This window comes from Paramacrobiotus metropolitanus, unplaced genomic scaffold (assembly GCF_019649055.1).
Source record: "Paramacrobiotus metropolitanus isolate TYO unplaced genomic scaffold, Prichtersi_v1.0 Parri_scaffold0000036, whole genome shotgun sequence".
In the NCBI taxonomy this organism is placed as follows: Eukaryota; Metazoa; Tardigrada; class Eutardigrada; order Parachela; family Macrobiotidae; genus Paramacrobiotus; species Paramacrobiotus metropolitanus.
In genome coordinates this window covers 186,310-199,838 of record NW_026570256.1, presented here as the reverse complement: position 1 = coordinate 199,838, position 13,529 = coordinate 186,310, and the positions used below count along the sequence as shown (strand labels likewise).

The following is a 13,529-nucleotide window of genomic DNA, read 5'->3' as shown; positions in this document are numbered from 1 at the left end:
ATCACAGTTCCGCTGTTAAAAAAACGAGAGATATGTATTTCCATTTCTTTAAAAAAAGGCAAACATCTCTGTTTGTTAATAATTACCACTAAAAACCAGAGAATGGTATTTAACATTCTTTGGTTTTGGTTAAACTAAGAACGCAATTCCTAGCTTCTCCACATATTTTTCAGACAATCAATGACAAAATATACTAACCTTAGTCCATTGGCAGAGTAAGGCGAGCATGGGAAAGTTTTCATATTTCAATTTGTTACAAATAAGGATTATTACTAGGAAAGTATTCAGTACGCTTATGAATTATAGCACTGCCGTTACAAAGCAATTCGCTTTCATATTTTATTATTTATCGTGACATCGCGCGATCTGGAGCTGAGTATTGAAATTATCTGCAGAATCGTTGCGGAATTGAAATCTCGGGCAGTTGTCATTGTCGAGTTCAGAGTTGCACGAACAAAAGTCGTTAGAAGCAAAATGAAAATATCCACGAAACCACTCCCACTGTGAAAGGCGGTTGGGGAAGCCCTTGTGCAAAAGAGCATACGCGTCTCTTGCGGCATAGGAACCGATCGGACAGTAACTCTGGTAGTGCGTACATATATGGAAGCGCCCCACGCACAACATCTCCGCTGGGTCACCGAGACGCACGCTCACGTTGTTCATCGGCGGAGTGAAGACTTGATTGCGGAAGATTGAACGAAGTCAGAGTTACAAAACTTAGAACGGACGACGTAGCGAATTCCATAAAGTATGGTTAAAACTTAAATCTTAACACTAACCTAGTACATACTTCGATATTTCTCACATCTGAAGCCGACAGCTAAAAACTATACCAACCGCCAAGTAACACGATCCTTCACGTTTTATCTCGTTTGCATACTGCATGCTGCGATCATGATAAATCATAAAATTATTATTTTTTAATTTTACGGTTCCTTATACGGTATTAAATTTTAGCAAAGTGTGACCCCCGCTCCGCAATACGTCATTCTTCACCGATGGCACCTCCGATCAGAAGCTGCGCTTCGTCGTCGGCTAGCATCGGCCAGTGTGTGTGTGACTTGTGTCGAGCGAACATCAATAAGATTAAAGTGAGTAACATTAGTACCAGTACTCGTAACATTAACATTGCGATCCTGTTGGTGTTTGTGCTGTGAGTGGCCTTCGTTTAGGGAAAGCAGTAGTGTGTACCTATATATATATAGCTAGGTGGAAGTTACTGTGTTGGTATTCCTGTGGTGTAGTGTGGTGTGGTAAGATCGTGTAGTGCACTGTTGTCTACGGAAGTAGGCAACAAGGCAACACCAATCTCCAGAGTTTCTTCTCTGCTTATTGCGGTCAGGTTGGTAGTAGTGCACCCGGTGTGTGTATTATGTCACACTGTTTGAATTCGTTCTAAATAAGCGTGCTGTTTCACGCTTTGTCAAGGTGTTCATAGCAATCGCTGCCGAAAGACGTAATGCGCGTGCCACATACCCTCGTATCTCCTCCCCCCTTCCCTTACAATACACCCTCCCATAATACGGTACCGTATTATGGGAGGAAGGCCTGCCGGAAGTGACGTCACTTCGGCAGGCCTTGCAATAAGATCGGGACACCGATGGATACAGTATTATGGTATCTAAAAACATAATTATGTCATAGCTGTTTCAAACATTCTGCTGTTTTAAACACCCCATCACCAACGTTTTAAAACTGCCGGCCCACATTTCGAAATAAGCAAAGTGACCCTAGCAAGACTTTATTAACCATCGCATAAAAATACAAAAACAAAATAAATACAAAAACAACAATCATCCGCTATTGCCATTAACTTGGCTACTATCGTGGTGTTGCTTTCGAGTAAGTAAAATGCAATTTGCACGACTTATAGGAATATTAGGAAGAAAATCGCCTGTAGCAGTATTTTTTCCTTCTGCGGAGCAACACACGTGCCATAGAGAGTTGTAATTTTCCCAGAAGCTTAGGTGAGTGAGACGCATCCCGGCATATCGTGCGCACGGTCAATTAATTCAAAATATGCGTCCGTGTTCCGATCGCAAAGCAGCAGCCGGGCGCCCCCAATGCATGACCGGAAGTAAATTTTGAGTAGTTTATGAATAAAAATTACATGAAGAATGCGTTGTATCTCTTCAATTCAAGTCTTTCATGCATGCACGGATATGGGCTAATTTGTTGCTAACGAATATACTCGTACTGTACGTATTATAAATTTCATAAAGAATAAAATTAAATTTGGTGTTTGTTTGCAAGTGCAGCGATAATGTGTGCAGTTCACACACTTCACATCATTATGGTCAGCGCCTACCTTAATTTCGCCAGCCATAAGGCCCCTAACCGCTACTGAAACGCAGATCACGCTTGTGGTTTATACCGTATAAACTAGTAAGCTGACAAGGATCGACTTCCGGTGGAAAATCCCAAATGTGTTAATATATATGCCACAACATATAAGTGCTTAATCATACGTTAGTTTACATTACTCTATATCACTCAAGCTTAATTACCGCGAGTTTATTAAGCAGTAAAGGCATTCGGCTTAAACATTTTCTAACTGTTCAGTTATAGGTCAGGCTAATTAGCAACGGTGTGCAATCTTTAGAACCGGACAGTGTCATTAATTATTTTTAATAATGCAGTTCGGAAAAGCGGTAGTTCTTTTTATAGGTGGCCTAACTGTATTATGGCACGTTACAGCATTGCCGGCTAATTCAGACTTGTCACCAGGAGCTGATGCCAACTTCTCTGTCCCAGCCGAACGTTTCACCGTTTCAGCGGGTCACAGGTAAAAAAAACCTTGGTATGGGGGTTAAGTGCACCTAAAATTTCGGCATTCTGAAGCTGCTACTATAAAGTCTATAATTAACCTTTGTAATAAATTTCGAAAGCCTTGAAAGGTGGAACACATTTACTCACTGGAATATACGCGTAATATGCAATGATTTTATCCAACGATTCTCTTGAGCATGTAAAAGCTTGCCGTTTTTGTGCTAATTAAGCAGCATTAATTTCGTAGCATTTAATTGGGTATATATATATATATATATATATATATATATATATATATATATATATATATATATATATATATATATATTATATATATATATATATAATATATATGTATATTATATATGTATATATATGTATGTATATATATATATATATATATGTATGTATATATATATATATATATATATATATATATATATATATATATATGCATTATATATATTATATATATGTTTATGTGTATGTATATGCCATATATATATATATATATATATATATATATATATATATATATATATATATATATATATTATACGTCTGTGCATGTTTGCGCATGCCTGAACATTATTTGCACTACGTACTTTGTTTTTCGGCAAAGGTGTGCAATATATATATATACTATATATATATATGTCGCGCAGGCAGAATCCTGGAAACATGCACAAATCTGGTTCAAAAAGGCACATTTAACACTTAGATTGATTCCCGTCATTTGTTCTTCATTTTGCAACCAACGTTGCGCAGAAAAAGCCACTTTTTCGCCCAAAAATCGAAAATCAAAAGGATGGAAGATTTCGAAAACTTTCAAAATGTTAGCCAAATCACGGTGCCACTCCGGGCGGTGCCACCTGCGTCACGCGCCGGAAGTCCATAAAATTCGTTTTTCTGACGTTTGATCTGGATACTTAATGCAACACGCATGACTGGTACTGTACGTACTGTAAGACGGCGGCGTAAGTACAATACATACATATTACGTTCAATTAAAAGCAGATACACAGTACTGCACATAAACCATTTTTTAAGGTTACGACAGAAAATCGCTGCTAGTTGTGATGACTTCAGTAAAAGCATTTATTTCAGTTTTTCAAACGCAGGTATTCATTCCCATGTAAAACGCATCACTCCGACAAAATACTGCATAACAGGCCGATACAAAATCCTTAAAAATAAACAACAAAATGTTACGGAAATGGCTTTATCTAAAAATGACAAAAAATCAGCCACGCCTTTACGGAGTGGGGGAGTCCATGCAAATCAGCGTGCGCTCGGAGAGGATCTTGAGGATGATGCGGGCGAAGAATCCCGGGGGACTCTGGTGGCTGGTGAGGAACTCGTTGACGAAGACCTGGTTGGCCGTGGTGTAGTCGTTGCTGCGCAGTTCCCACGGCTTGTTCTCGTCCTCCCGCTCGAAGACGATCGTCTCGTTAGCCGGTGCGTCGGCCACGCGGAAGACGATCTTGTTGCCGTCGTAGCGGATGTTCCAACCCAGCAGGTCGCGGCACACGTGCCGGAAACTCTGGATGGACTTCTTGAAGAAAGTCGTGTCCTGGTTACGTTGCTTTTCCGCTTTCTCCAACTGCTTCTTCAATTCTGAAAAATTCTGGATTTGAGTACGCACACTTGACCCGGTACTAAAAGGACTGAGCGCATCAAGCAATTATAAAAAACGGGGCGACGACAACCTTAATAACTGCACCGTCCGTATCGACTACATTAAGTAATAAAAAACCAAACAATATTCTAAAATATAAGAATAATTTAAAATATATTACAAATTTTTAGTAAAATTTATAATTGTATCTCGTAACTTGTAAATCTTTATCTAGATCACCAACTCCTGCTGCCTCTAACGGCCATTTGGAACCCTTGCACTACGATAACTTCATTGGTCATGGTAACCCTACTCCGTATTCTTCGCCGTATCGTTGGGAAAAAAGCAACGCAGCTACCCTAACATGGCGAAAAAATTTATCGTTGCTTTCATTTTATAACGAGGAATATTAATCAGAAAACAGCGGATTTTTGAAGAGAAAAGCTGTTTAATGACTCCCAAAAAGAGCTAAAAGAACAACCATAAAAACGACTTTTTGGCGGTTGTTACACTTACCTTCCAGCTGTTCGCCGGGACCGCGCAGGAACTCTTCGGCATTTACCGTTACATCCCCACTGTACCCGCCGCCCATCTTCACCTGGTTGAGTTTCTCCTGCCGCAGTTTATTCTCCTCCAACACCTTCCCCGCCTCCGCCAAGAACTCCTTCTGCGCCGCTTCCAACGGACTCTCCCCGACCACCACGACGTCCGTCCGCGTGGGATCGTATTCCCCACGCAGCATCCGCAGCGTCCACTCGCCCAGCCGCTCCTCCAGCTCCTCCTTGACCGTCCGCAGTTCCTCGTTCTCCTCCGTCAGCTTCTGCAGCTGTTCGTGCGCCCGCACCGTCTCCGCTTCGTAGCGACGCTGAAGATCCTCCAAGCTGGTTTTTAATTGGGATTCCGACGAAGATGTCCGGTTATACATCTGCTCAAAATTATCGGCCAGGGTCTGGCTGCGTGTGGCCCGCTCTTCCAGATCGCGCAGTTTCGCCATGATGGACGGATCACCGCGGCGGCTCGATGACTGGTCCATGGTTTCTTTGATCAATTTAAAAGTATCGCGCTCCTGAAAAGTCATTGATAAATTTTACATTAACAATTTTTTCTCCCTGTAATTTGTTGTTAGCGTTATCTCCAATATGAAATACTACTCAGTTGTCCGTTTTAAGATGCATTTGGTACGTATGCGTATTTGTGTTTCAAGTACGGTTATATTAATAGTAAAATTTAAAAAAAAGAAAGCAAATTAAAAGGAAAAAATTAAAGAAAAATCAGTATCCAAACAGAAATATTCACCGCTTAAAGCAGCAGTTGATTAACTGCAACGCTTCTATGGTTAAAAAATTATGACCGTAAAAACCTTAAAAACGGCAAGTACCGTACAATACATTTGTTAATTCTTTCATTTATTTTACACAAATTTCTTACTGTCGAAACGGCAGCCAGCTTGTTTGACAAATCCTGCGCCCGGCTTTCCTGCATCTGCTTCGACTTCTCCGACAATTCCAGCTGGGATTTGACCTCCACAATTCGCTCTTCGAGATCACGACAACGGTCGGCCATTTCACCGATCCTACCAGGAAAATCCGCTGATATAATTAATTTAAACGAGAAATGTAGGCCAACAGCCAATGATTCTAATCGCATGTGGCGCTTTTTTCAGTAACTACAACTTACAAGTGCATGTGGCATGAAAATGTACAGGATGTATATAATACAGTAATGTGGTATAAACTATTTTATAACTCACTTTTGGTTCCGGCTGGCGACATCATCACCCAGCTTCTTCTCACGCAATTCCATCTCACCAATCCGATCCAGTAAGTGCTGAATGCCGCTATACACATGAAAACAATCGACATTCAACTCCAGTGTGTACCAACGAGATAAAGCTTCTGCTTAAAAATTTAAACCACAACACGCCGTGATTGACAGCTGATTTTATCTGTACATCTATGCAGCTCAATGGATATGGCCGCTTGCGCAACTGCCATTGTTCCCTTCTCTCGCTCGCTCTCAGCCAGTTATCGCCAGTAGAGCCCTGCAACGGACTGGGAAATCCGATCCACTCCGAACCCACTCCGATTTTCGGACCGGATTGGACGGATTTCAATCTGGAAAATTCGGAGTCGGAGTGGTTTCGGAGTTTTTGTGCACCTGATCGGATCGGGTTCGGATGCATTCGAGACTCCGAATAATCCGTAATTAAATAAATATTATTAATTAATTTGATTGAATTTCACCGGCCTTCAAAACAAAAATTTTCGTCAGCGTCGCGCTTCGCGCGATGCTTCCATTTGCGCTTAATTAATTTGCACCGAAGTATCTGCTTTTGTTTAGTAGACTGTTGTTAATTCTCTTTCATTTCCTTTTATTAAATCTCCTGACACTTTTGAATATTTAGAGTGTTTTGCGATTGTTATGATGTCGTTATTTGTTATCGTCTTATCAAATAATTTTAGTATAACTACTACAGCACGTTAAATAGACCACATGTGTTGTGCAGCTCAGTCAGTTTCACTAGGCACCGGCTTCCCATTTTTATTTGCAGCACTTGTAATTGGATTAATCCTGGAGATTAAGATAACTAATAAACTTACTCTAAGGTCCTAAAGAATACATGAAACTACCAATTATTTTAATTCCGGACGTGTAGAAACATCCCTTCCTTTAATTTTCTCTCCCGTTTTTTTAACCCTGGCTAATATGTGGGTAATCCGTGGGGTGAACCGTATACAACAAAAAGATCTGATACAGATTCCCGACAGTGAGGATAGATAACTAACCTGGCTACCGATCACTTCGGCCGTTTTCATTTCGGCCGCGTTCATTTCGGCCAAAGTTTTTCGGCTGCCATTCACTTCGGCCGTCATTCACTTCGGCCGTCATTCAGTTCGGCCGACGATCACTTCGGCCACAGTACATTTCGGCCGATGCTCATTTTAGTTTGATTCACAAGAAAACGTTACGTGCGATATAAATTTATCGGTTCCTGAAAACCATTAAATCAAAAAAATGATAGCAAATGGCCGCGTTCATATCATTTTGCACGCACAATTTGTTGAATTCTTCATATCGTAAAACGCTTCAGAATAACCTAAGAATACCCACGAAAACAAAAGAAAATCAAAAAAACCTGAAAAAACCTAAGAAAACCTAATAATCCCAAGAAACGAAAGATACTCGTACTTTAGAAACCAACAAACCTAAGAAACCAAAGAAATCTAAAAACCAAAGAAACCTAAGAAAGTTAAGAAATCTAAGAAACCTAAGAAACCGAACAAACCTACGAAACCTACGAAACCTAAGAAACCAAAGAAACCATAAAAACCTAAAAATCCCAGAAAACCTAGAAAACGTAAGAAACCCAAGACACCTATGATGACCGAAATTTCCCGTTGCCAAAATGAGCGTTGGCCGAATTGAGTGTTGGCCGAAGTGAGCCTCGGCCGAAATGAACGTTGGCCGAAGTGAACATTTGCGGCCGAAATGTAACGCGGCCGAAGTGATCGGACGCGAACTAACCTCCCCAGATGCTTCGACACTGTAGTGCTAAAAAACTAAATTTATCTAAAACATTCTTGTATATGTAAATCTTCCAGCGTACCCTTTATTATGCCCAAGAAAATTGTACTTCTGAATTCTGAAGTCTTTTTGCTACCGAAAACATGGCATTAAAAATTTTTTAATGTAGGGATGTGTAATAAAATCAAGTAATACGTATTCTTTTCGAAAATTTTTCGGATCGGATCGGAGTGGGTTCGGATTTGCCAAAAATATTTTCGGATCGGATTGGTCGGAGTACGATTTTTAGAATTCGGAGTCGGACTGGGTTCGGATAAAATTTTTTAAGTTCGGATCGGACTGGACGCAGTTTCGTACTCCGTTGCAGGGCACTAATCGCCAGTGAACCTCAAAACCGGCTCCCAAGTGAGAGATCAACGGCTTTAAAGTCGCTATGTATTGTACGGTTGTGCACGGCTGTGGTTAACGATTAACGAAGCAGTAAAGTGCATACTACCAGTGAGTACTTAATTAAAAGCATTTCTCACTATAAAGCTGCGATAATATTCATACTCGTATCAAAGCTGAATAATTATCAAGTATCAACCGATAGAAAAAAATACAATATAAAATAATATCATGAATTAGATAATTAAAAACGAAGCAAATTACTACCGACGTACCGCGGCTTTTTGGACGGAGACTGTGCCAAGTCAGCGGATTCAAACTCTTCAATCTGCGCCTTCAGCTGCTCGTTTTCCAACTCCAAATCGTAGAAACGGCACTGCCGTGTTTCGTAGCGTTTAATGGACTCTTCCAGGGTCTGGATTTTATCCTCGTTCGCACGGGCAAGTGCGGCTCGTTCTCTGTAAGTATATTAAAATACAATAAACAATTCACAAAATACTACGGTACATAAAAACGCAATAAAAAACTGAATGAAATTACAACACAAAAATAACTACTCGAGTAGTGATGAACAAATTAAGCAACAGCGAAATTCGCAAATATTCCGCTACCAAATAAATTCGCAAATATTCCGCTAAGAAAAGTGCTATATGTATCAACCTCAACTTCTGATTTTCCTTCTCCAGCAGCGGCACTTTAATCTGCAGTTCACGGTACTGTTTCAGCTCTTCCGGCAAGTTGGCCAGCAGCGCATTAGCATTCGTCAGGTCGGCGATTTGCCCATCTTTTGCCTGCAAAAATCCCAAGGAATAAATATTCATAATGGCTGCGCATTTTGAAACATCATTTAAAAAACAACAAACTGCTGAACTGTGTAATACGAAAACGGCGCCAAATATTCCGGAATCGACAGCCACAACGCTACAATACCACAGTACACAGGAAATCTGAAGTAGCAAATCCTCAGAATAGCACCATAAATTTCAACCAAATGTAATTGAACAAAATACCTTCAAAACATTTATAAGACAAGCCGTTAAAAATTTTTCCAGCTTATTTAAAAAACTTCGAAAATTATAGTTTCTCTGCTGAGAACAACAAATCTACAATAAACTTATTTAAATAACAATCTTCGGCAAATAAATTGCTCTCAGAGTACGAAACGCTAATACACATATCGCCATTATTTAGAATTTCCTAAGGATTAAAAATACAGACACTCGGCCGTGTTTTAACATTAATCCCAACATAATACAAGGTTAACGAAGATAAGTTGAACGCAAAAATTCAAAACTGGAATTTTACCTGCAGGTGTGCCGTGAGATTCTGGTTTTCCTTGCGCACTTCTCGCAGTTCGCTCACTAACGGATTCAATTTGTCCAGTTTGGTTTTCAGGAGATGATTTTCCTCCACAGCGACATGGCGCTCTCTTGATGCACTATACGACAAAAATTAATCAATACTAATCATTCCGTAAAACGTCGTCAGAGTGATAGAACCGTACGGCTTAATAACATGACTCATGTTACATGAGGGATTAAGGCGATAGATTGGTTTTGCTTCATCCCCAGAGAAGTTACAGTAACTACATTTTCTAGAACAGAAAAAAATGCTTTTTAAAATGAGAAGTCTTTTGAGAAGCAAAGAACAGAACAGAAACCCAAATCCGTCTAAAACCAAAAGGTACCGCGGGTCCAAACGACGAGGGTGCAGCAGCACGGTTCGATTCACGTAGCTGCCATCACAGTTTCAATCGAAGCATACCCAACCGCACGCCGCGGGCGTGCGTGTCTGCAGGTAGCCTGCTGCGATGCCGGACCATTTCTTGATTTACTGGAAGTAAAGTTCGGAGAGTTTTACGCGTATTGCATTCCACTGCCGCAATGGAATTGGTCGTCCTTGGTACCTACACACTGGGTTTTCTTGGTTTTGCGATATAGTCATTCGAACTCCAACGCTCAGTGATTTTCTCCGTAAGAAGAATTAGTTCCATGTTCAAAAACTTGTATCTTCCTAGCTTTTTATTCAAGATTTTTTCTGAATAAACCCAGTGTGTGAAATAATTTTGAAATCCATTTGAAAACATCAGACCTGAAGATGTTCCATCTGGTGCTTGGCTTAGATTTTTTTAATGCTCACACAACAGAAAAATTTCTATCGCGTTTATGCTGTTAGTGTTGATTTTGAAACTATGTCTATTAAAAAGCGCGATTTATGAGCTTTCTAATGAACCCATACACTCCGAAAACAGCTCAAACCAAGGTGCACAAACAATTTTCGAAGTAGCTATAAAGATTGGTATTTTACAAACTAGTCCATCGCCTTAAAGCAAGAAATAAAAAAAAAAGAAACAGCAGACAAGAACATGAGGATAAATACGAGCTTTCAAAAAATCGAAAAAAAAATATTCTCACACAAAAAATCTTTCACAGAAAATCTGCGGCACGCGAATTAATTTTGTTAGCTCATATTTTCTTGTTATTTCATTAAAAAATTATCCAGCGTAACATTTATTTCGCATTATAAAAAAATCATAGAAAAGTCAATTCAGCAATAAATTATCTGAACATTTGGCAGCATTCGACACACTCAAGACGAGTAAGTCTACTTACGTTTTGAAGCGCTCGTTGAGCAGCAGATTCTCGCTGCGCGCTTCGCGCAGACCCCGGTCGAGCTGTTGCGTGCGCGTCATGTGCTCCATTTTGATGTGGGCAATCTGCTCTTCGTACTGCTTCCGCATGGCGATTCCCTCCGTTTCCGCCTTGTCCATCTTCTCGCGCAGCCGGTCGTTCTCCTGCAGAATCTTCTCCGCCTGCGACCACATTTCCCCGGCTTTGGCCATGGCAGCCTGCCAAGAAAAAATGAGTTTCATTTAAATACATACTTCTATGCACAGAAATCGCCATATTAAAACTGCAGTACTCGCTCACATTATTCCTACGTTTAAACATAATTTAAATTCGGAATTATTTTCCTAAACACGTATTTTCAATTTTCTGACAAATATCGCACATTTCAGTGTTGTTGCATAAATCGTAAAACAGATTTTATGTGCAGAAAAAAAGAACTAATTTATCGCCAAAATTCATTCACAACCTCTTGCCACAGTTCCAGATACTGTACTTCATTCGTGAAAAATCGTCTGTTAATCGCACAACTGGCATTTTAAAAAAAATGATCAAAAAAATGAAAACGTTTTCTTGAGTTAATGCAAGAGAAATAAATATCGGATTAAAATTTTGTTGGAAAATAATGCTAAATAAACACAACAAAAACAATTAATGATAAATGACAAAATTAATACAAAACCACGATACTGCAACTCACGTCTTCGTCTTGCTTGTGTTTGCGCAGTTTCTCCTCCGTCCGCAATCGTTCCAAACTGACTTCTTCCTTCAATAAATCGCGCTCGAATGTAACACGAGTGATTTCCTTCTCCAGCTTAATCAAATCCGTGGTTTTTCCAGGCGAGAGCGACGAATTCAGGCTCAATTCGCCACTAGAATCCAGTCGTCGTTTCTTCGTTGTAGAATCGACTACAAAGAGCGACTGCCTTGCAGAATTTTAATCCATAAACTAGGCATTAAATATCACTTTAAATTAAAATTGTCACAAAAAAATAATCAGCACTATAAAATAAAAATTAAGCGTTTCAAAACTGACGGAAATTGTACTCTGCGCAGAGAATAAAAATCAATCAAAAATCAAAACACGCAAAGAACGCTGCAAACAGATTCTGAGAGTTCCTCACCATTTTCACCTCGCAGATTCTCATCCCAACTCTTCCCCTCGCCAATGGGCGCCCCATCCAGCCTGCGAAACGTGGCCAACACTCGTTCGGGGGATTTAACTGCGGACTTCTTGCGCAGCGTCTCGCGCAGGCTCCCCGCGCCTGCCTCACTGGCGGGGGTCTCCTGCGCCGTTTTCCGCTGCTCGCCCTTCCCATTCTCCACACTCTCCGCGTTGAACGTCAGACGGCCGCGGGGCTGGTTGAAATTGGGATTAACAGTCGGGGGACGCACCCCGCGCCGTTTCTCCCCCGGGCGCAGCGGGGTGCTGGCGCTGATTAACGAGGGACGAGCGGCCCCGGGGTGCTGACTGCCAGGGGCAGCAGCGGAGGGAAAAGAATACTCGCGGGTGGGCCGCGGCGGAGGATGGGAGGACAAGGGAGGATAGGATGCGGTGATCAAGCTGGAAGGGGGACGGCGATGAGATAGGGAATTTTCGGAGGAAGACATCGCAAAAATTATTCAGCAGAATGAATGAAAATTCGTACTACAGTACACTCCACACTACACTGATTACGGATAAATAATAATCAGCCACACTCTGTCTGCACTTGCAGCTTTTGGTTAGCGAATGATCGATGACGATAGAACCGCTGCTGCCGAACAAGGCGGTTGCAGTTGCGCTGTTGATCAGAGTCGCCGGCCTCAAGGACCAAGACAACGCTCCTTCTTTTATGATTTGTACATTATTACGAGCATAACATAATCCTGACGGAAACCGCCGTAGGTCTGGTAGTCAAAGAACCAAAGATTCCAGATTGCCACTGCGACGCGAAGAGTTGAAGTCGGGTTTGTAGCTGATGCAGCGTGCTTCACTTCGGGCCAGTGAAGATGCACGGGATACATGATATAATTATATTATGCAGTAATAATCCGAATATTCTCCGATGGGTATGGCGCAAATTAAGCGCGATCGGTCGCGATAAAGATCAATCAGAAATCAAATTATTTTTTTATTTATTTTACCTATCAGCCACTTGCAGTGTATACAAGCAGACAGAACGCTAAGCCGGCATTCAGTACACGCAGTTGCAACAGGTATAAACACGACAACTGCCAGTGAACCCACGTGCGTGCATTCTCACTTTCCGTTTCCCGTCTGCTTTCCGAGAATGCGATTTTCATACCGGCGTGAGCTGGGTAGACACGGTTGCTGTACGTGTCTGCGCTGGACCGTCGCTCGTACGAGAAAAGCGTTCAGCAAGATCCCAGTGAACACGATTGCAGCTTCTCCATTAATGGCGGCTGGCGAGTGCACGATACTGTGTTGCTGGACATACATGCAACTGTAACAACTAGAGCAAATTAACAATTAATTACAACAGAATCTACAAAGCAACATCGTGCACTCGCCAAATACTGGATGTTCGTACAATGCAGCCGACGATAGTGTTGACTGAGATCTAACGCTTGCCTCTTGTACTTGGCGGCGTGAGGAGATG

At 41.2% G+C, this 13,529-nt stretch overlaps 1 protein-coding gene and 1 long non-coding RNA gene across 2 annotated transcripts; both read right to left on the bottom strand.

The window, feature by feature from the left end:
* Positions 1-3,843: 3,843 nt before the first annotated feature.
* Positions 3,844-13,085, bottom strand: LOC129589649 (mitotic spindle assembly checkpoint protein MAD1-like). Its single transcript, XM_055484481.1, has 10 exons — positions 12,051-13,085; positions 11,627-11,835; positions 10,912-11,147; positions 9,605-9,737; positions 8,960-9,090; positions 8,575-8,757; positions 6,138-6,224; positions 5,816-5,960; positions 4,904-5,453; positions 3,844-4,386 (listed from the first exon to the last, which is right to left on the bottom strand). Exons 1-10 carry the CDS (start codon positions 12,535-12,537, stop codon positions 4,025-4,027), a joined length of 2,523 nt encoding a protein of 840 aa, XP_055340456.1. The 5' UTR covers positions 12,538-13,085; the 3' UTR covers positions 3,844-4,024.
* LOC129589650 (uncharacterized) lies at positions 7,071-8,554 on the bottom strand. The gene is made up of 2 exons (XR_008690640.1): positions 7,913-8,554; positions 7,071-7,173 (listed from the first exon to the last, which is right to left on the bottom strand). It is a non-coding gene; the product is annotated as an uncharacterized LOC129589650 (long non-coding RNA).
* Positions 13,086-13,529: the final 444 nt, after the last annotated feature.